The 24307-nt window shown below is 43.2% G+C and overlaps 1 protein-coding gene across 1 annotated transcript in view; it reads right to left on the bottom strand.

The window, feature by feature from the left end:
* Positions 1-20087, bottom strand: part of LOC135520287 (ribosome biogenesis protein BMS1 homolog) — a 33435-nt gene extending 13348 nt beyond the window's left edge. Inside the window, 19 exon segments of the mRNA XM_064945714.1 lie at positions 58-116; positions 496-676; positions 3006-3194; positions 5094-5362; positions 5696-5777; positions 6087-6217; positions 6220-6240; positions 6456-6557; positions 7062-7539; positions 7541-7715; positions 8134-8279; positions 8931-9124; positions 9421-9542; positions 9842-9984; positions 12012-12200; positions 12636-12715; positions 13023-13213; positions 13547-13738; positions 19944-20087. Coding sequence (XP_064801786.1) covers positions 58-116; positions 496-676; positions 3006-3194; positions 5094-5362; positions 5696-5777; positions 6087-6217; positions 6220-6240; positions 6456-6557; positions 7062-7539; positions 7541-7715; positions 8134-8279; positions 8931-9124; positions 9421-9542; positions 9842-9984; positions 12012-12200; positions 12636-12715; positions 13023-13213; positions 13547-13728 — 2934 coding nt within the window. The 5' untranslated portion in view covers positions 13729-13738; positions 19944-20087.
* Between the last annotated feature and the right edge of the window lie 4220 nt (positions 20088-24307).

The raw sequence follows: 24307 nt of genomic DNA on the forward strand, positions 1-24307 counted from the left end.
AGTGTAAAAGGATTACATGTAATTATTTCCTTTGTGGCCTGCCTCTGTGGTACTTACCTTAGTTCCTGCGACTGACTGCACAGCCAGGAAGCCAGTACCCTGAGGTGTGATGGGACCTGGGAACACAGCAGAGAAGGACAGAGTTCACATTTATTCATTATTTTACCTATATTCTAACAGGTAAGTTGATTGAGGATCCATGTAAATCTGACCAGGGGGGCATGTCAGTTTACTGAAATAACATAAAATGTCCAACTTCATAGAGATGTGTAGTTATATAGGCATAGTGTAACCAGATCAACGCCCTCAACATATTTTACAATTTAGCTTCTTAAGGAACCAGATAATCAAGAGCTATATCTGAATGTGCATCAAACTTAGCGATCCTGCTATGTGATACAGACCTCTGATGAATAGTTGCAATGGAGGAAAAAGGTGCCACCCGAATCAAATAACTAACAAATACTAAAACTACAGCCATATTACTGCTCTCACCCCAGATGGTGGCACCACAGTGCATGTGCTGCGGTGTGTACTTGAGCAGGCGGTGGCGCCCGTTGTGGTCCTCGATGTGGTACAGGGGGATGGTCTGGAAGCGACGCCAGCCCAGGGACAGGATGAGAGGGTCGCGCGTTTTCAGGATCCGGCTGTGCCATCGATGTTTCTTTAACCGCATCTGGGACAAGACAAAGACCACCTTGAGGCACTTGGAAAGGTTCTATACAAATTACACTTATCATGCCATTTGTTTAGATCTTAATTTATGGGGAAAGGTGCAAATAAAACATGAATAATGAATACAACGTTAACATTTAAATAAATCAACACTGGGATGAGTTGAACCATTTGCTTTCTGAAAAAGTATGAACTTAGGTAAGTTCAGTAAGCATGACGAAGCATGGTTCTTGGCCCATGACTTAGACCTAGTCTGTTAAGAAGCTTAGCTGAGGGGACTTACATCTACTATTCAACAAACAAGACCTTCCATTACATTTAGTGCTCTCAAAAGGACTGAATCACCAATTGCAGGGTTGGGGTCAATTCCATTTCAATTCAGTAGATGACTTAATTCAAATGAAAGTATTCAGACCCTTTGACTTTTTCCAAATGTTGTTACGTTACAGCCTTATTCTAAAATAGATTTTTTTTTTTTTTTTTTTAAATACCCCATAATGACAAAGCGAAAATAGGTTAAGATTTTTTCTAAATGTATTAAAAATAGAAAACAGATAACTTATTTACATAACTATTCAGACTGTTTGTATGAGATTCGAAATTGAGCTCGGGTGCATCCTGTTTCTATTGATCATCTTTGAGATGTTTCTTCAACTTGATTCGAGTCCCTGTGATAAATTCAATTGATTGGATATGATTTGGAAAGGCACACACCTGTCTATATAATGTCCCACAGTTGACAATGCATGTCAGAGCAAAAACCAAGCCATGAGGTCGAAGTAATTGTCTGTAGAGTTCGGAGACAGGATTGTGTCGAGGCACGGATCTGGGGAAGGGTACCAACACATTTCTGCAGCATTGAAGATCCCCAAGAACACAGTGCCCTCCATCATTTTTAAATGGAAGAATTTTGGAACCACCGAGACTCGATGGTCACTCTGACAGAGCCCCAGAGTTCCTCTGTGGAGATGGGAGAACCTTCCAGAAGGACAACTATCTCTGCAGCACTCCACCAACCAGGCCTTTATGGTAGAGTGGCCAGATGGAAGCCACTCCTCAGGAAAGGCACATGACAGCCTGCTTGGAGTTTGCCAAAAAGCACCTAAAGGAATCTTAGACCATGAGAAACAAGATTCTCTGGTCTGATGAAACCAAGATTTAATTATTTGGCCTGAATGCCAAGCGTCACGTCTGGAAGAAACCTGGCACCATCCCTACGGTGAAGCATGGTGGTGGCAGCAACTTATGCTGATGACAGTGTGCTTTATTCTGCCTCCTCTTCAAATCAGGCTATAGCTGATCTGCAGACTGCTTCAAAATGTCATACAAAAAGTACTTGTTCACCACAAACTGGTACTGAATGCAGATAAAACAAAGTATATTCTGTTCTCTAGAGCTCAGGCATATCTGGATGTTGAATGGAGCAAGTCCACTCAAAAATACCATGTCATTTGGATCGATGACAAGTAGTCATTTAAAACATTTTTATTTTACCTTTATTTAACTAGGCAAGTCAGTTAAGAACAAATTCTTATTTTCAATGACGGCCTAGGAACAGTGGGTTAACTGCCTGTTCAGGGGCAGAACGACAGATTTGTACCATGTCAGCCATGTCAGCTAGTCCAACGCTCTAACCACTAGGCTACCCTGCCGCCCCAAAACATGTAGATGAGCTAAAGAAGAAACAGATTTAAAATGGTCTTCTACAGAAATAGATCGTGCCTTTCGCTTGATAGAATAAATAGTTCAGTTGACTTTCCGTCACTGTGATTTGAATCAGAAAGTGGGCTGGCCATCATTGGCAACGCAGAGAGCATTGCCTTCTGTTCATTTATAAAGCGCTCCTGCAGAAACTACCATACTACATCGCTCCTGACCTACAGAAGTACAAATACCTAACTCGCTCACAGGAAAGGCTAATTCTTGAAATTACTGATTTAGGTAAAACCGCCTTTAGTTTTAGGTGCCACATACATGGAACACATTTCAGAATACCCTACAATTGGACGCACCGTTGCCTTTCAGACATTTCAGGGTATTGGTAAATTACCTTTTTACAGAGGAACGCATGCGTTTTCAAAATTTTATTTTTGTATGTTTCATGCTCCCACCTAGGATTTTTCTAAATGTCAGTAATTCTTTATTTTGCTGCATTTTTGTGAATCAGGGCTCCCTTGCAAAAGAGACATCGGTCTCAATGGGACGTCCCTGTATTTAATAGGGTGATATTTCAGACACAGCCAAGGAGTTTTCAGTTCTTGAACTGGAAGTCCAATTCACTCCACTTAAATTTAAATGGATCGGAGCCTGACGCGTTAACCCTCGCTTACCTGCAGGTAGCCTACGTTCCCCTCGCTGGCACCTAGAGCCCCGAGGATGATGGGATAGTGGGGGTCAAAGTTGGTGACAAATTCGCAGGGCAGGGAGGGGATCTCCACACGCACATACATGCCAGGCCGGAAGCCCTCGTACTGGACCCGTGTCTCATCATCCACGTCCTCAAACTCAGCCCGGTTCAGCTAGGAAGAGGAGAAAGGTTTAGAGATTGTGGTGAAATGAAAGGCTCAGTGGGTTAGAACATGGTGTTGTCAACACCAGGGTTGTTGGTTTGAATCCCACACGGGCCACATATTGAATATACTTTGTGTCAGTGCCAAGGTTGACTGTCCTGTAAGTGGATTTAAAATGCACAATTTTGTGTTGCGTTTCGAGACTGATTTTCCCTCATTGTGCCTGATGAACACGACCCAATGTCTGATCGGAATGTCACTGACAACTTTGGTTTCCTTTTGGGCATAATAAGATTGTTACCTTGACCCCGTTTGAATAATTTCTAAATGCATCCTTCCTTGTTTCTTAGATGTAAGCACAGATCTGGTGGTTGGCTAGGTGCAAGTAAGTTTACCATATCGCTATCTCCCTATCGCTCACCAATCCAACCAATTCAGATCTGTGTTCACGCGCAGAGCCGTGGTTGAGTGGTAACACTCCCGCCATGTCACATACGACGCTCCCCACTGGAGACAATACCTTGCAACCAATGTTCCCTCTGTGTGAGCGTGCAGGTGCGCAGCCATGCAGAAGAAATATGAGCGAGCGCACAGTAGCCTGAGATTGAACGTCCCTCAACTTTCTACAGTTTTCCCCTTTAGTTAACACTATCAACATTTCACTCTGCTGTGGCAATTGTGATCGTGTCAACGCAATATTAACCACTTTCAATGTAATATACCGAAACAAAACTACGCAAGATTTCATATGCAAAATTAACTGTGCAAGAGATTTTCTTGCAGTAGAGCGCATTGGATTCTAATGCATTGACAGGCATGTCTCCGCAGTATTCTACACAGAACGGTGCACCATAACTAATCACAGCTGCAGTAGGCCTATATGCAAATAGCCATTGCCATATGGATATGTGCCATTCACTTTGAACTGGACTGTGTTTACAGTATGAGCTTTTGAGTAGATGCGCTTGTTTTGAGATCAAAGAGAGAGCTGCATGCAGCCATGAGTGCACATTTGTTCCTATTCGTTGATAGAGTTATTAGCTCAGTTATAGCTCATTTCTAGTCAACAATGAGGGAGTGATTGTGTCCAACAAGAGCACAAAATGTGTGCATTTCTAGCCATCTTTGGAAAGCAAGTCAGGTACTGAGCTTTTTTGTGTCTAAAAGGGGAATTGTTGTATTTTGAGACTGTCTTGAATAAGTAGCCAATTGGCAGATTGTAGCATAATTTGTCTGATTCTCTAATAATGGTATGGGAATGATAATGAATTTGATTTTGTAAAGTGGTTTCTTCCGTCAAACAACATTTTCAGTCACCTCCTTGACTAAACAAGTTAATGTCAAACCCTGCATGTTTATATTTTTTAAAGTCTAATGGAATGTAGGAATTGAACACCACACATTGGTTGCTACTGTAGGCTGAATGATAGCTGTTCTAGTTCCATGTTAATGTGTTCTGGGATGTGCTTTTCTCCATTGTTTTTTATGGTAGGCCTACATTATGATCAAATAGCCACAATAGCCTACTTGGCCAGTGTTAAAACAAATTTAAATCAGGTACAGCCTCAGTGTGCACAGTAAATGCATGCTGGAAGTTGCACAACATTTTCAAAGTTCAAGTTTGTGCTCAGCAGACCTGAAATTTGCGCAGTGACTAAATTTTTTCGGGAACTTTGCCTGCACCCTCTCTTCCCACTGTTTCTCCCACCTGTCTGTAGTCCCCACTCATTTCATAGCTGTCTAAATGAAGTGTCAAAATACCCACACAAAACATATATATTGTTTGTAAAACAATCTGTGACTACATCAAGAAAGGAAAAAGGAGACATTTCTGAAGTATTCGAACAGGGCCAGACACTTCTGCTTCCTGTCATATCAAACGTTACCTATGACCCCATAACCCCTCACCTCTGCCTGTTTTTGCATCTCCTCCTTGAGGTCGTCAAAGTAGGTGGCGTCTCCGTCGTCGTACTCTGTGTCGAAACGCTCCTTCAGCCGCCGTTTCTTCTCCAGACGCTTGTTCTTCTGGGTCTCGTCGTCCACCTTCATCAGCTTCTCCTCCTCCTCCTCCTCCTCCTCATCATCACTTTCTTCCTTGGCTTGGTCCTTCTGCTTGGCAGCTTTCCCCTTGTGCACTTCCCCCGTCTCCAAGTCCTCAAATTCGCCATACAGCTCCTCTAATTGAGAAAAGAGTGAGTTATCAAGGGGGTGATAATGAACAGTGGACTTCTGATATACCGTGCATATCCCTGATGGATTGGGGCTACTCTGTTGGGAATATGAGCCCAAATCTGGAGCACATGAAAATAATTAGAATTGGGGAAGATGAATTTCAATTGCTCTCTGCTTACCATAGTCGATGTGCACACAGATACCATAGTCGACCTTAACAGATTTCATTTAAAATGGGACAGACTGCAGTTATAAAACACTTTTTAAAAAGGACAAGACCAAAAGAAAGTCATGAAAACAATCCCAACAGTATTGAACAATGAGCAGCAACTCCTTACCATCCTCTTTCAGCAATGTAGCAGCATCTTGATCGTCTTCCCATTTCCCCGTAACAAAACAGTCCCGTATCGAGTCCAGCATCTGAAACACAATATTTATCTCAATTACAAAAAGTATTCAAGTTTAATTCATCTTTTGAATTGATGGAAACTAAATTGTATTGACCCCAACCCAGGTCAGAATATGAATGTATGGATGCCTCCATCCATAGCTCCTAACACCTAATGCCTTTCTTCAAACTGTTGGTCTTTCCACACTTTAAATGTCCAGTACCAAATAAGGTGTGCTAGTACTGGGTTAAAACAAAAATGTGCAACACTTGACCCTGTAGTAAAAGAGATGGGAGAAAGGAAAGGGGCGCTATAATATGGTTTTGTAGATTTCTTTTACCTCTTCCAGGTCCCAATTGCGAGCAGCATCGGGGTCAAAACGGGAGCAGTCCACGCCGTCCGCACGATGCTTCTTGCCCTTCTCGGGGCGGCTGACTCGAAACAGCCCCCCCAGCTCCTCCCCATCCTCCCCCCATCACCATCATCCTCTGCCACTGAAGGAAACAAACGTAGTCAGTCAGAAATCAAGGCTAGGCACAAACGGAAGCAAATGGGGCGAAATAGTCCAATAAGAAACGGCCATTTTTAAATCGCTATAGTGTGCATTAATGAATACACTAGTGCTCAACCAACAAGATCCGACATTAGGATAAAAGGGAAAACGTCAGTAAAATATATATTGTTATTGAAACCCAGGAGGAGACGTTACCTGTGCCATACACCAGTTTACGGAGGTTGGGGGCGGCGCGCTGTTGCCGTAGAAACGCCTCCGACGCTTTCTGTTGCAGGCCCTCCTTCCACCGCAGTGACCCTGAGAAACATGATGTGGGTTACGGTCAAATTAATTATTGGTTCTTGTTCCATTTAGCCACTTCCCCTCCCCATCAGTGTTCACAAGGTGAAAGCAATATGGCAGACAGAAGAAGCATGCATTCTGAATGCTAAATCGACCCGTAGCTCCTTGGCACTCCTGTAAATGTAATACGATTAGATAGGGATTTAGATTATCCTATCACAAGGCAAGAAACCTATCCAGTCCGGTCAGATCTACAGGAGTGCCTAGAGTGTAAGGGCTAGGTTGGTTTCGAAATCAACAGACAACTGTAGGGGGTAAGGTGCATCCATCACAATATTGCATACACCAGTGTGTGCAGGTTTTTGTTCCAGCCCGCCACTAACACACCTGATTCAAGTATTCAACTTGGTACTCAATTCAGAACAGCATTATTGAACAAAAATCTGTGGACCCTGAAGAGGTAGTATAGACAAGGGGGAGGGGCCACAATGAAACTACGCTGAATAGACAGAATATTACCTGCACTTTCATAGCACAGCTCTCCTCCCTCCATCTCCTCATCTTCCTCTTCCATTTTGGAGGTGGCATTCGACTTCTTGCCTTCTTTGCCCGAGACATTGGTTTCGCAGTCATCTTCTATTGAATCACTCGCATCCTCCTCCTCCGAGCAATGACCCGAGTCTATCGGTTTGAGATCACCCTTTTCCACTGCACTGTCTTCTTCATCTTCTTCCCCATCCGAATCGCTTTCCTCTCCTTCACTCTCCTGCTCTCCCTTCCCCCCTTCCTCCTCCTCACTCATTTCCAGCTCATCCTCACTGTCTGCAAAGGCAGGTACCTCCACCACTGGCTCTTTCTCCACTTTCCTTTCCTCCATCTTCTGTCTCTTCGCCGGAGGGATGGTCTTTATTCCTTGCTTCTCTTTTGGTTCAGTTTTGTCCTTTGCCTTGTTCTTCAAAACCGTTTCTTCTTCTTCTTCTTCTTCCCCTTTTGTTTCTCCCCTCATCTTCCTCATCCTCTTCTTCAGACTCTCCTTCCTCATCCCCCTCTTCTTCACTGCTACCCTCGCTGTCATCATCGTCATCATCTTCCTCTTCAGTGAAGACAGCCTTCCTCCTCTCTCTCTGCGTCTCAGGGTCCCAGACTCTGCTCTCCTGGGGTCCTGACGTCAGCCTGTAAGACAAGATGGAGACCAACACAAGTCAGAGGCAAAAATGTACATCATTTTCTATATGCTTTTATTCAAGAGTCCACTTTTTATTTCATAAAAGAACAACACGGCAGCCACTTCATTTGCTATAAAGCTGAACGATAGGACTGGAGAAATTTAGCAACTCTCACATTGCAAGGACTGACAGTCCATGAGATTGACATGATGATGAGGTTCTCTTTTAACAATCCGTTTATAAAACAGATTTTAACAATGATTTTAGGGCTGCGGCTCTTGACAATTAGTCTTTAACCAATTGTAACAATGAGTTTAGGGCCGTCTCTCAACTGATTCCATAGTGGCTTTCAAAAGTAGCGCATAATTTATGTGATAGGGTGTCATTTGAGATTTCCAAGACGTTGCTGTCTGAGCATCACTCACTCATTCTCCTCCTCCTCCACTTCCCCGGGGGTCAGGGCAGCCGCCCCTGTGAACAGTGACACTTTGCTGGCGGCCATCTTGGCATCCAGGGTGGTGTGTGTACTGATGAGGGATTGGACCAACTCTGTGGTGGGACGGACCTCCTCCTAGTGGACACGGGACAGAAGTAACTGATTATAGGAACGTGCGCACACACACATACATATTACCGAAATCCTCTGTACATTATCTAGGTTCAGGGGAGAGGGAATTTTCAATGGCCCTTGACACGTTCGGTTTAGTACACTCATTGCAACAGTCTCAAGCCACTGTATATAACAGTAGTCAATTATATTCAAGGGCACTTTCATATCACATCCAACAACTACCTGACTTTGACCAATCAAATCAAATGTATTTATATAGCCCTTCTTACATCAGCTGATATCTCAAAGTGCTGTACAGAAACCCAGCCTAAAACCACAAACAGCAAGCAATACAGGTGTAGAAGCACGGTGACTAGGAAAAACTCCCTAGAAAGGCCAAAACCTAGGAAGAAACCTAGAGAGGAACCAGGCTATAAGGGGTGGCCAGTACTCTTCTGGCTGTGCCGGGTAGAGATTATAACAGAACATGGCCAAGATGTTCAAATGTTCATAAATGACCAGCATGGTCAAATAATAATAATCATAGTGGTTGTCGAGGGTGCAACAAGTCAGCACCAATAAAAATACATTGTTTTTTATTTTTTGTTAAATGTTTCAAAGAATTTTCCTTTTGTGTGTCTTACAGAACATGGCCCAGGGGTTGGAACTGACCTGTTCCTGATTGACGTGGCCGCCGGGCAGGTCGATGTACACTGCGTCCTTATCGTACACGACCCCCCCGACCCCCGCCATGGGAGCGTAGAGCAGCCGCTCCTTCTCGTTCAGCGCCCTCTTCTTCTGAGCTTCAGGCAGAGCGCAGGGGTCTGGCAGGAAGCTGATGTCTGCCACCGCAAAGTCCCCCACACCTGCAGAGGGTGCCATCATGTGTTAGGTTTCAAACCAAATTGCCCAATGTTAAAACAATATAGCTTTCTGAATCAATGTTTTCAAAACCCCACTGTAGGAGTGAAACATTTCCCAAAAACACCATCGCAGTAACCACATGCTGTTTATTTGCACAATACATTGGTGAATGCGAATAGTGCATGTCAATATGTACTAGCTTTGATGCAGTATTAAATTCATCTCTTCTCCACAAGTCAGTGTTCCTAAAAAAAGGGCTCAGATTCTTATTTGCTCTTAACCCAATGAGCATACTTACCAGGGATATGGACCTGGCCTTTATTCTTCAAGTATGTCCCCCTCAGGTAACCATAGAGAGATACAGTACGATCACACTTGGGGTCCACCCTCACCATCTCGGGGTCCGTCAAATCCTCCATGCTGTGTAGATGGTGAATGTGATCGAGGGACAGTGAAGGGGTACAGTTCAACAAGAACATTTGAAAACCGAGTGAAGATGAAAGCAGGGTAGTAGGATCCATCACTCACAGGCACACAAGTGTGCACAACAAACACACACGCACAAACCATAAACATTCTTTCTATTAGAAAACAGCTCTGTTACACACACTGTTACACGCACCATTCAACGGCATGTATCATGCCACTTTCTCTACTCGGAATCTGTTCTAGCTACTTTCCTTTACAAACACATTGCTCTAAAAGGTCTGAACACTCACCGGTCGGCCACGACGTAGGGATGAGATTGCTGCCACACCAGCGGGCGGAACTTCATGACGGAGATGAAGCGGCCCAGGTTCTTGACCTCCTGGGTCTGGTACTCTCCGTACACCATACCGGACAGGTAGAAGAGTTTGGCACCCTGTGAGAACAAAGAGGGGACGTGGAACACTGTTCAGGAAAGGGACTTGTGTTGGATTAGGTTCAGAGAAAGACCGCATGCCATGTTTATGAGATTGTTAACCTTCATAACTTTAACACATTTACAACATGCAAGCTGACAGAGTGTACATCTTTTTAATTTGTTAAAATAATTTTTACGTCTTATCAAGACAAACCTAAGAAAATCACAAGTCAACTTGTCACTTCGACAGCACAAGAGAATAAATACGAGTTGCAGGATGTATGAAAGGGACGTGCAGGGTTGGCACAGACTGGCCAACGCCGCTAATTTACCTCCAAGGTTTATCTAGCACATCAGAAATATCTCCGCACTTGCCAAGAAATTAAATATGAAATGTGCTCACTATAGATTGTATATAGTTAGTTACAGTATGGTGTTCAGATGTTGTTGCTTTTGATATTATCCATGATTTGTACTGTTTGAATATATTTGTGATAACCGCCCTTGCTGTCTCTGCCTGGCCGGTTCCCCTCTTTCCACTGGGATTCTCTGCCTCTAACCCTATTACAGGGGCTGAGTCACTGGCTTACTGGGGCTCTCTCATGCCGTCCCTGGAAGGGGTGCGTCACCTGAGTGGGTTGATTCACTGATGTGGTCATCCTGTCTGGGTTGGCGCCCCCCCCTGGGTTGTGCCATGGCGGAGATCTTTGTGGGCTATACTCAGCTTTGTCTCAGGATGGTAAGTTGGTGGTTGAAGATATCCATTTAGTGGTGTGGGGGCTGTGCTTTGGCAAAGTGGGTGGGGTTATATCCTTCCTGTTTGGCCCTGCCCGGGGGTGTCCTCGGATGGGGCCACAGTGTCTCCTGATCCCTCATGTCTCAGCCTCCAGTATTTATGCTGCAGTAGTTTGTGTCGGGGGGCTGGGGTCAGTTTGTTATATCTGGAGTACTTCTCCTGTCCAATTTGGTGTCCTGTGTGAATCTAAGTGTGCGTACTCTGAGCCCTAGGACCATGCCCCAGGACTACCTGACATGATGACTCCTTGCTGTACCCAGTACACCTGGCCGTGCTGCTGCTCCAGTTTCAACTGTTCTGCCTTATTATTATTCGACCATGCTGGTCATTTATGAACATTTGAAAATCTTGGCCATGTTCTGTTATAATCTCTACCCGGCACAGCCAGAAGAGGACTGGCCACCCCACATAGCCTGGTTCCTCTAGGTTTCGGCCTTTCTAGGGAGTTTTTCCTAACCACCGTGCTTCTACATCTGCATTGCTTGCATTTTGGAGTTTTAGGCTGGGTTTCTGTACAGCACTTTGAGATATCAGCTGATGTATGAAGGGCTATATCAATAAATTTGATTTGAATAAAAATACTTCACAAAAAAACCTGCCAAACCAACTCCATCATCAAGTTTGCTGACGATACAACGGTGATAGGGCTGATCACTGAGAATGACGAGAAAGACTACAGAGAGGTGGTTAGAGCCCTGGCAGAGTGGTGCCAGGACAATAACCTCTCCCTCAACAAAACCAAGGAGGTGATTGTAGACTACAGGACGGCTGAAGAGGTTTGGCTTGGCCCCTCAGATCCTCAGGGACCTTTACAGGTGCACCATTGAGAGCATTCTGTCTGGCTGCATCGCCGCCTGGTTCGGCAACTACCCGGCCAGAACCACAAGGCTCTACAGAGGGTGGTGAAGACTGCCCAGTCATGCAGGCAGCAGGACATCTACACCAGGTGGTCTCTGAGGAAGCCCAGAAGATCGCCAAGGATTCCAGCCACGGACTGCTTTCTCCGCTACCTTCCGGCAGGCAGTACCTGAGCATCAGGCCTCGGACGAACAGGTTCCGAGACAGCTTCTACCTCCAGTCCAAAAGACTGTTGAGCAGCTAACCCTAAGCTGTCTACCTGCACAGACCCGTCTACATGTACTCACCTGCATTTTAAGAGACTATTTGCACGAACTCCCTCAACCTTACACACACAATTGCTAATACGATTTATGGTGTGAAGCCAAAGATAAAATCTTTTGGTGCTGACCTGGTAGACCTCAGTCCAGAAGCGATGCTTGAGCCGCTTCTTGGTCTTGCGAAGGGCCTTGTTGTTGCGGAACGAGTCCAGGTGGGTGAGCACGCCCATGATGCGCGGGAAGCCGTGCACCTGGCAGATGTTGAGGAACTCAAAGGTCTCCATTTCAAAGCCGAAGCTGGCGTCAATGAGCATCAGCACCTGGTGGACCACAGGGATTTCAGTCTTAAGCTCACTGATAGCCCCACGTCAAGTCTATTTTTATTGTTTGGTAGGGAAATCTGGGTTAAATTAAATTGTCACAGATATGTGCATCTCAAATGGCACCCTACTTGCTATAGAGTGCACTACATTTGACCAGAGCCCTATGGGCACTGGTCAAAGTAGTGCACAATGGGCCCTGGTCAAAAGTAGTGCACTACATAGTGAATAAGATGTCATTTGGGACTCACAATAGTGTTTATGCCAACACTGCATTTTTGTAGCATGATAAAATATACTAAAAAGCCAACAATAAGGCATCAAAACAGACACTGTACGTATTCCAATATCATAAGAAGTACAATTCTATCTGGTCATCAATGCCTTTAAAATTGACACATTTTGCCTTTAATCACCATATACAAATTAACTTACCAGGTCAGCAACCTTTGCCAAGTCAATCATTGTATTGATGTCATTGCTACACTCAATGAAGGTAAGACGCCTTTTCTTTCCTGAAAGGAAAATGAAGATGGTGGTGCGGCGGCGTTAGCACACAAGCTAAACACAACACAATAAATGACAGCTGTGGTCACACAAGGTAAACACAACACAATAAATGACAGCTCTGTGGTCACACAAGGTTGTATTCACTAGGAACTAAATGGAAGCAAATGTGACAAAACAGGGAGGGACTACCTTCACTTTTTCTTGAAAAAGTTGTTTTAATTTTTCGGTTGCAAATTGCTTTGCTATGGTGTGCACTAATGAATACGACCCAACTGATCTCAATACAGTAAGAAACATCCAAGCTCAGCTCACCAGAGACAATGGTCACAGGCCCGCAGATGTCCGCTAGTTTCTGCCGGGTGAAGTTTTTGATCAGGCAGCGGATGAGGGTACTCTTGCCCACCTTGGGGGGTCCTACCACCACCACCACTATCGGGGGAGGCTCTAAAGGGGTGCGGTCCACCAGGGGTATGTGATGTTTCTTTGCCTTTATGTCCTGGGCTCTGGGAGAGGGGAAAGAACAGTGTTTATAGTTTCCTACAATGTTGAACTGTGTCTGTCTGCACTTGTTGTGCTGCTGCCTCTACACCGCTTTTCTAAATCTCAACATCTGACCATCTGTCTGAACCACTCAAGATACATGTTAACAGCATTCACTCCCGTGGCTATTTCTATGAACACCGATTAGTGTCACAGTAACTAAAAAGACAACAATATACTATGTAAACTTTGTGAAATAAAACTAAATAAAAAAAACACAAACATGAAAGTGGATGGTGGGATGATTTTTCATGTAGTGTAGTATAGTGGGGCATGTATATATGAATGCTGCTGACCTGTGGAAGGTTTTGGCCATGCGCACTGCTGACTGGACCGCAAACGCTTTGGGGTTCCTCTTGCGCTCATCATCTCCGGCAGGAGTGCCCAGCTGCTTCCTGCTCTTCTTCCTCTCCGCCTTGGGCCCGCTGTGCTTCTGCTGGTGCCGCTTCTGTTCCTTCTTTGGCTCCTTCCCCTCCATCTTCTCCTATCTGACAATCACACACACGTCAGAAACTGAAGCTTGGAGGATCAAATGTAGCTTTGCCTTATGCACATCCCACTTAATTAGGTGCTTCATGTAACAGTCATTTAGATAGTTCCAACTACCTCCCTGTATGTGAGTGAACTACCTACAGTATGACAAGAACCTTGCCCATAATGGTTGTAGTGCATTTGCTAGTAACAGCAGGGTCACTCAACTCATGGAAATCTGAAATAAGTATCAGTAAGAGGTGATGGTGATGGCCAATATAAAAGTAACTGCAGCAACTTGGTCTATGCTACACATTGTACAAGCATTTTCCACAGCTCACAACATAGATTGTAGGACCGGGATGATTTTATATACAGCAAGTTTTAAAGGACCAAAGAGTTACCAGCTTCGTGTTTTCATTTCTGCCATGGAAATAAGATTGAGATACTGGTATCGTCCCGGTCCAAATAGCTAGTGGGTATTTTGGGAGCACCACTACCGACAAATCAACTACATGTAACCACATTATCCTAAATTGTTTTCCTCATTTGACGACAGTCAGACGTCAGTTGTCTTCGTGTTTGTATTACGACATTTACTCATCAATCAAGTGTTGAGGAGTCTCTTTGTACTTCCTGACTGTTAATACACTAACTGCATATCTAGCTAGCTACCATGCAAACAGATTTAGTTTTGAGCTCATTTCAACGTAAGCCACAGTTTTTATGCTTGATAACGTGATATAACTTAATGCGTTTCCATTACTGGGCATTACAGGCTGACCAAACCACGCGTGCGTCTGCGTGCACCAGTTGATTTTGTTCACCCACACCAGACGTAATCATGACACGCAGGTTGAAAAATCAAAACAAACTCTGAACCAATTATATAAATTTGGGGACAGGTCAAAAATCATTAAAACATTTACAGCAATTTAGATAGCTAGCTTGCTGTTGCTAGCTAATTGGTCCTGGGATATAAACATTGGGTTGTTATTTTACCTGAAATGCACATGGTCCTCTACTCTGACAATTAACCCACAGATAAAACCATAAAACGAATTCATTTAAGGTCATCTCTCCTCCTTCCTTCAGGCTTCTTTGGACTTTATTTGGCGGTTGGCAACCAACTTTACGGTGCATTACCACAAAGATGAACTGAGTGTGGGCCTCAGTTCCTCTTTCAATCACCCACGTGGGTATACGCTCCTAAAAACCAATGAGGAGATGGGAGAGGAGGGATTGCAGGCGTTGAGCATCACAAATACAACCAAGTTAAATTTTAGCGCCTGGCCACGCAGACGCATGTGCACATTTATCTTGCACCGCTCGCGTCGTCAGCGTGTTACAGGTTAGCTCAGACAAACTGTTGCCATAGATTTTTCAACTTACCTGTTCTTAGCGACACTTTTTTTGTTCTGATTCGGTAAAAAGAGTATCTTAGAAATGTCTGTGTCCGGTTACAGGTGGTTCTCTGAAAACCAGAGAATATTCAGAAAGATATTACATCCAAGTTTTTTATCGAGTGAGAAATGCCTTGCATGTGTGTACATCTTTGTTTTGGTCGCAATGTGTGATGCGCTGCCCTCTACTTCTACAAAGATGTTGGGAAATGCAAAATGTGTGGTAGCTAAAATGGCGAGGGAACACCTCACTCAGTGCAAAACGTGGATTTAATATCTTTCTGAAAAGTCTCTGGTTTTTGGAGAACCACCTGCAACTGGACAAAGACTTAAGATAATTTCTTGATTCGGGGAAAAAAGTATCGTCAAGAAAAATTTGACTATGGCAACGTTTGTTTAAGCTAACCTGTAACGCCCAGTAATGGAAACGTATTATTAAGAGATGACATCATCTGGCATACAAATTGTAGCCAATTGTTGCCAAGTACCTCAACTCCTCCAAGTAGTTGAGAGCAAACTCCAGTTTTTTAAATGAACCCATGTACATCTGTTGTTGCGGGCCTTTGCTGAAATTCACACATTTTAATAAAACCTTAATCAAATACAACCACTGACTGAAATACTATGAAAGGCACGCAACAGAGGACAAACATAGGTACACGGGAAGGATTTAATGTAAATGTTTTAAGTATTGACGCATAGCAACAAAGGAGTCTGAGGTTCATTTCAAAAACTCTAGTCTGCTGTCAACTCTTGCCCAACCGGCATTATTGTTCCTTTAACATCGTTTTTGTCAACTGCATTCAACTGGAATCTATGCAGCTATCCAGCAGATTCCGACTACTATCACGCTTGTTGACACTGAGTTGCACTGGAGTCGGAAAGCCATCATGGTTAGATTTAGACACTGCAGAGCCTGCGAGAGATGGGCTGGAAAACATACCTCAATGCAGGGATGGGATATGCAACTAACCAGGCTTCCAGCCAACCTTCTGTAGGATGTACATGTAGGATAAAACAAAATGTCAGGAAAGGCCAGATGGAAACAAATTTGTTGGTAAACTTTCCTAAGGTCGACAAAACACTACACTTTTCCAAATCAGAAAGTAGCATTAGCAACTAGTATGGTGGTGGACCATTTTTCTTTTGATGGTACGCATATTTTTCCTTTTTATAACGGCTCGCCATTAAAGCTACGTAAGGAATTTGACACCATTGCAGCCTGAATGGAAGATGTTTTATGTACGAGCCGGTCACCTGGGAACATGACAAGTGAATAGCCGACTGCATAAATTCGTTGGACGCAGTTGAAAAACAACCCAAGAGGAATATTAGCGCCATCTGCCGGCAGGTGCCGCAAAATACCCATGAGGGCCTTCTCTCTTGGTGATTGCCAATTAAATGCATTACATTTTTACTTTCCTTTGGTGCTTGTGAGCACAGAAACTAGGAGCTATCATAAGCTTTTAGTCAAACTAAACATTTATCATTATTCATGGTACTTAAATGCAATTTCTGTGAACTACACCAGCCCAGGGAATTCTTCCATTAGACAGCCGAAAATTAAACAGAGCATAAATTATCAGAAGTGCTCAACATGGCACAACATGTTGGCAAAACATTTGTCTAATGTAGGGTTTCTTAAACTATGGGTTGGGACCCAAACTGGGCCCTGGGCATGTGAGAGGTGGGCCTTGAGTTATGAGAATACATCTATCAATCACCCACAATTTCTTCTTAATTTGGGTCGTTGGATGATGATTTGGGTCCTGGGAGAATGGTCAATTTCTCTTTTGGGTCACAAGCTGAAAAAGTTTAAGAACCCCTGGTAATGGGTACAGTACTTTGGACACCATAGAGAGTTTATTGTGTGTATTTGTTGAGCAACAGTCATTGGACAATATGAAAATGGTCATGTTTCCATTTGATGGTATAGGGTCTAGGGTTTTTCCTGTTCACATCCCTGTCACATGATCAGGAAAATCTCTTGGCCCTAGTTATGAAGTGTTTTAAAGTTAACAGTAACAGTGGTTGTGCTTATCATGGTGTGGAAACTGCAGAAGTACGCTTTTTCCTCAACAGGGGGAGATGTGGGTCTGTCAGGTTAGAGTACCTTACACCGTCAGTAGATCTGCAACATACTGAGAGAACAGACCCCCTAAAGTCTCTCAGCTCCTGAGGTGACAGACAATGAAAAAGAGCAGTCAGGTAGACAGGATATATAGCCTACTGCTTATCTGTAGCCTACTGGATTTAATAGGACTTGACATACTACATGGTTCCACTAACAGAACTATGGAAGTTCACTTCCATACAAAGGCTATACTGGATGTATCCAGCATGATTCCCATACATTGAGTATGTATTAATATTTCTTATAGTACAAGTTCTTTATAGATCACTGACTGTATGTTCCATGCAGGAACACGTCTGTGGTCCAATAACCTCAGCTTATTGTCGTATGAAGTTTAATAGGGAACAACAAAACAACGTCAAAACAGAACCAGAGATTAATATATATTTTAACACTAAAATAGGAATAGCAAAGCTTTCATGTCTGCAGCCCAAGAAACGGGTCGACACCCACTGCCGGGCAGAGAGTACTACACCGTAGCACCGAGAGAAACGTCACCAATGGGCACAGCGACTAGGGCTCACTACTGATATCCCATGCCTGGGTTCAGAGACATCTTATATCTGCAGCAATTATAAGTAAAGGGAGTAGGGAGGGAGAGGGAGATGTGGGAGGAGAGGAGAAGAGATGAGGATAGAGGGAATAGGTGAACGAAGGAGGGAGGGAGATCTGTGAGAAGAGGAGCTTTTAGGTCATGTTGTAATTATCGTATTATTACACCTCAGAAAAAAAATCTAGCAGGAGGCTGTCTGACCGAAAGATCACCTCCTGCCTCGGTCATAAACACTTTGGAAGAATGGGAGCTACATTTAGACCTATAGACAGAATAGGACCAGCACACACCTGTGGTTATATCCAGGCATGGTATGTGTCATACGATATTGGCACATAGCTGAGTAAAAGACTGCCTCAATCGTACAGGATATTGAACTAAGGCTCCATGGAAATTAAATAGACACAGCTGTCATTATATCCAGTTGTACTGTATGTCATAAGATATTGGCACATAGATATAGGACAAGATGAATGTCTACAACTGTATTATAATACACTAAGGATTTTGAGCTGAGGGAGGATCTCTTCCTAAAATGTTGGGACACTTTTCTTCCTTTTAGGCTCAAAAGAAGTGTGTTGTCCTCCCACATGGTATTGTCTACTTTACACTGAGTATACCAAACATTACAAATTTTCCTAATATTGAGTTGTATTTTTGGGTCCCACTTTAAACGAAGCACAACTGATAAAGACTTTATATAGCATACAAAATGCTTCATAGGCTTCACAAATCATCTATAAGCATGTCATACTCTATAAATGGTGTGTAAAGTGTGACATAACCATTCCTACTAAAGGGTGAAATGCTAAAAATAACATAACACAATATATGTTTATACAACATTTATAGAGTATGGCATGCTTATAGATGATTTGTTAAGTATTTATGTAGTGCTTGTGAAGCCTTTATCTATTCTGTATATTAAGCCTTTATAAGCTGTACTTTGTTTAAAATAGGACCTTTTGTCTATTTCCCCAGTTGTTGTGTTTGGAATGGCATGGTTACTATTGTATCATGTCAATGCCATTATGACATCATTTTGCCACCAAGGCCAAGCCTATAAAAGCACAGGTACAGCTCCTCAGTGGGTATAACAATAATCATGCCCAGACGTAGACAATCAACTACTCGCCCAGCAAAGCTGGTGAATAAATTATGTTTTACTCAGGTAGTTTACCACTGAAAAAAATTGGCAGTTTCAGTCGACTTAAGGCTCACCCACAGATACCAATCTCATCATGGACAACTTGAGCATTTTAGGAATTTTTCAACTACTTAATACTTTTTAGCTACTTTGCATGTTAACCTAATTCCTAACCTTACAACCTTCCGGGCTTGGGGTTAAGTTTAGCAAATGTGTAAGCTATAATACGAATTGTAATTTGTAATATATCATACGAAATGGATGGACATTCACAAATTAATACATATGAAATGTAACACATCATATACTGAACAAAACACTGGGGACAGTAAAAGGCCACCACTCTTAAATGTGCAGTTTTGTCATATAACACAATGCCACAGAAGTCTCAAATTTTAGGGAAGTGTGCAATTGGCATGCTGACTGCAGCAACATCAACCAGAGCTGTTGCCAGACAATTTAATGTTAATTTCTCTACCATAAGCCACCTCCAACGTAGTTGTAGAGAATTTCGCAGTATGTTCAAACAGCCTCAGACCACGCCAGCCCTGGACCTCCTCCACATGCGGCTTCTTCACCTGCGGATCGTCTGAGACAAGCCACCCAGACGAAACAGACATATTTCTGTCTGTAATAAGCCTTTTTGTGGGTTAAAACTAATTCTGATTGGCTGGGCATAGCTCCCCAGTGGGTGGGTCTGGCTCCCAAATGGGTGGGCCTACGCTATCCCAAGCGCCCCTGCCCAGTAACGTGAAACCATCATTAGGGTCTAATGAAATTATTTAAATTGATTGATTTCCTTACAAGAACTGTAACTCAGTAAAATAGTTGCATCAGTTGAGTTTATATTTTTGTTCAGTATACATAGAGTGTGTCGGATTTACATACAGTATAATACGAAATGCTCTGAGACCAGGTCTCTGGTTGAGGTACAAAGCTAATTGCAACTATGAAGGCAGGGAGAAATAAAACCACATTAAGTTACCTGTGAGATATCTGCTTCCAACGACTTGATTTCCAGTCAGTTAATGAAGGGTCTTTGTTAACTCATCTGGATAAATATAATAGTTGCAAAACAAACGTGTTTCTAACTGTCTCACGTGCGTACTGCAAATCCGGAAGTGATGGCCATCTGTATTTCCAGACGTCTAGGAAACATCACACCAATTTAATCGTTCCGCCTACCAACAACGTTCCGCCGTTTTTGGTTGTAGTCTAGTCTCTGCAAAAATATATCTCTCAAATCTATCAATGACAAAGGAAGAGTGACTTAAAAGCGTTCTCATAAATTAGACTCAAATTACTGCAGATGTTATGGCGTGGCAGGGTAGCCTAGTGGTTAGAGCTTTGGGTTGCATGTTCAAATCCCAGAGCTTATAGGGTACAAATCTTTCCCTGCCCCTGAACAAGGCAATACAAATGTGTTCTTAACTGACTTGAGATAAATAAAGATAAACTGGTTGTCCTATTTCATTGGCAAGAATGAGATAATAAATTACCAAAGCAGCAGTTCACATAAAGGAGGTGTTTTATTTGCAATAAATAGAGATAATTATGCAAAATAAATTGTCAATCTATTATTCTACTTAAATTATTCACCATTCCAGGGTCCCAACATCTGGAGTGTTGGCAACCCTCGCAATTGAAGACTTAGAATAAGGCAGGGGTGTTTACTGGTCCTTCCACTGAACTCTGCTCCATCTATATCTGCCCAAAGATGTCTTCCACACACTGGGAAGACTGTTCAGGTCGTGGGGCTTCTTGCATAGCATCAAAGAGCCCGGAGGGACTTAAGTACTCATCTGAGACTTCACTGTACAGGAAACCCTGGTCTGTGGGATGAGTTATAAGTTGACATAATTAAAATGCAATTTGCTTAATTGAAACAGTCCCGGAATAGAACTACTTCTCACAAGGACCTTTCAAACCTGGAGTGTTGGCAACCCTAAGACTTAGCAAGGGGGGTGTTTATTGGTCCTTTCACTGGTTCTCAACTCCTATGTCGCAGCAGGCTGATTCCAGTGAGGTAGGTCAACTGGAGAACGGGTCGAAGGTTCTGCTGGCACGAACGGACTGGAGTCCACCATGGGTGTACTGGAGATGAAGAAATCCAGATGGAGGTGAGTAGTGGAAGGCCTGGCCCTCGCCCTGGGAGCAGAACGAGAACTCCTGGGCAACGTTCCACAATCGTGCTTCTGGCAAAGCACCTGGAGAGCTAGTGCCCAGGAGCCTGCCGTGTCTCACTCCCACACTGAATGAGGGACTGTTGTATCCGGCATCCCCCGGAGAGAGCGGGAAGGGGGGGGGGTAAGATGAGGGACAGTAGAAGCAGTCCCCCTCTCCTTCCTTGTGCATCTGGCTGTGGCTCAGCGGCTGGTAATGAGAGACTTTCTCTATGTCGGACCTGGCGGGTCACATCTTTGATCCCAGGGAGGAGTTTGGAGAAAGACTGTGTAGGTAGAAAGGGACTGGGGATAGGGTGAGCTGACTCTGGCTAAGGGGGAGTCTGTGGTCCCTGTGCTTCAGGGTTCTGGCTCTCCTGTTCTGAAACCACACCTGCAACAGGGATAGCGAGATGAGAATGTGCTTTTTTTTCGCGCACTAGTGTCTCCTGTGGTGGGCCGGGTGGAGTGCATGCTGACACGGTTGCCAATATAAAATGTTCGACTTACAGTAATAAATAATGACCAACCAGTTTAAACAACTTTGCAAGAAGACTGGTCAGTATCATAACTTAAATATAAGCACAAGTGTTTTTATGACATTCAAAAAATTATTTTGAAATGCTAAAACGAGTTATAAATGAGGGCTCCGAGTGGCACAGCAGTCTAAGGCACTCCATCTCAGTGTAAGAGGTGTCCCTGGTTCAAATCCAGTCTGGCTGTGATTGGGAGTCTCATAGGGCAGCACATAATTGGACCATTTTATTCTTACTTGCCTGCTTAAATAAAAAAATATCCATGTTGAGTTCTCTATGGGTTACACCCTGAGCTACTGCTTCACCTGTGGCCTCAAACACTTAATTGTGGATGTCTCTGGAGAAAGCTTCCTGGGCATTGACAGGCTTGTCACTCTGGCCAAAATTGAATTCCATAAGGTCTTTATTTTTAGTCTGTCTGTGGTCTCTGTCTATTGTTCTGTCATGTCTGCCTGTCTGGGCTTGATTTAGCTCTCACTTGTCTATGCGAATTTGCTGTGTCTGCACTCAATGAATCTGTGTGAATCGGATTTCTGTCTCTAAATACAATATCTATTCTTCACTACTGTGTTATTTTCCCTAGGGGGAGCTCATCACTACATTGGGAGGAGAGCTCCAGCAGGAGTCACTTTGACAAACCTTTCCACTAACTACAGGGGTCTATTTCAGTAATACCCCCTCCACCCCTCCTGACAAACATACCTGTACTCCATCACACCCGGTGAAAGCAAATTGAAATTCTAGTTCCAAAATGGAAAATTTTCTCATTGAAAAGGAATGACACTATTCATTCTGGGCAGCAGGGTAGCCTAGTGGTTAGAGCATTGGACTCGTAACCGAAAGGTTGTGAATTCAAACCCCCAAGCTACAAATCTGTCGTTCTGCCCCTGAACAGGCAGTTAACCCACTGTTCCCAGGCCATCATTGAAAATAAGAATTTGTTCTTAACTGACTTGCCTGGTTAAATAAAGGTAAAAATCTTACATTTCAATTTATCTCCTGATTTGATGGAATTTAAATTTAATTCCAGCCCCTGGAAAGAGAGCACTGTCACTCAAAAACAATGGAGTGAACTTACGGTCCTATTCAGTTATTCAGTCAAAACTGTGACAGGGTAAAAAAAATGTGTAAATCACTAACAACATTCCTGTGTGGCCAGACTGTAGAATTCTATAAGATATTCCATTTATAATGAGGATAACAAATTAACAAGTAAGTGTAACAACAAAATATAACCAATGTTTATTCTGACTCCATATTATGTTATCAAATGCAAGACTCAGTCAAGCTACGAGGCAGTCATCATACAATTAGATCTCCCCAAATGTAACTTATATTCAGTGCCTTTGGAATGTATTCAGACCCCTTGATTTCTTCCACATTTTGTTACATTACATTCTTATTCTAAAATGGATTACATTTTTTTTAAATCCTCAGCAATCTACACACAATAACCCCTGATGACAAAGCGAAAACAGGTTTTTAGACATTTTTACACATTTATGAAAAATAAAACAGAAATAGCTTATTTACATAACTATTCAGACCCATTGCTATGAGACACTAAATTGAGGTCAGGTGCATCCTGTTTCCATTGATCATCCTTGAGATGTTTCTACAGCTTGATTGGAGTCCACCTGTGGTAAATTCAATTGAATGGACATGATTTAGAAAGACACACACGGCCTATAAAAGGTACCACAGTTGACAGTGCATCTCAGAGCAAAAACAAAGCCATGAGGATGAAGGAATTGTCCGTAGAACGCTGAGACAGAATTGTGTAGAGTCATAGATCTGGGGAAGGCTACCAAAACATGTCTGCCACTATCCCTACGGTAAAATATGGTGGCGGCAGCATCATGCTGTGGGAATGTTTTTCAGTGGCAGGGACTGGGAGACTAGTCAGGATCGAGGCAAAGATGAACAGAGCAAAGTGCAGAGGCCCCTCCTTGTACTTTGCTCTGTGTCCGAAGTGGCTTCGGGACAAGTCTCTGAATGTCCTTGAGAGGCCCAGCCCAGGCCCAGATTTAAACCCAATCAACATCTCTGGAGAGACCTGAAAATAACTGTGCAGCAACGCTAGCCATCCAACCTGACAGAGCTTGAGAGGATCTGCAGAGAAGAACAGGAGAAACTCCCCAAGTACTGGTGTGCCAAGATTGTAGCGTAATACCCAAGAAGAATCAAGGTTGCAATCACTGGCAAAGGTGCTTCAACAAAGTACCGAGTAAAGGGTCTGAATAATGTAAATGTGATATTTCATAGATTTTTGTATACATTTGCAAAAATGTCAATCAGTTTTGGCTTTGCCATTATGGGGTATTGTGGGTAGATTGATGAGGTTGGGGTGGGACGATTTCATTTGAGAAAAATTCCTCACATATTTTTCGTTAGTTGAGAATCTTGCACTATCAAAAAGAACAGCACAAACTTGAAGATGGATGTCCCTACCAAATCAGAAGATCCACCCAGAACATGTCTAATAAACACATTTCCCAGACTGACAAAATGTACATTTCTCATCAACATTTCTAATATACTTACAAATACTTTCGTTGGACGAGGAACACACATGCATTAATATAGTGCCCTCTATCTATCTCTATGACTTTCACCCAATAGCTGTCAGTGGAATGTATTACGTAGTTTCC

Source organism: Oncorhynchus masou, chromosome 29 (assembly GCF_036934945.1).
Source record: "Oncorhynchus masou masou isolate Uvic2021 chromosome 29, UVic_Omas_1.1, whole genome shotgun sequence".
NCBI lineage: Eukaryota > Metazoa > Chordata > Actinopteri > Salmoniformes > Salmonidae > Oncorhynchus > Oncorhynchus masou.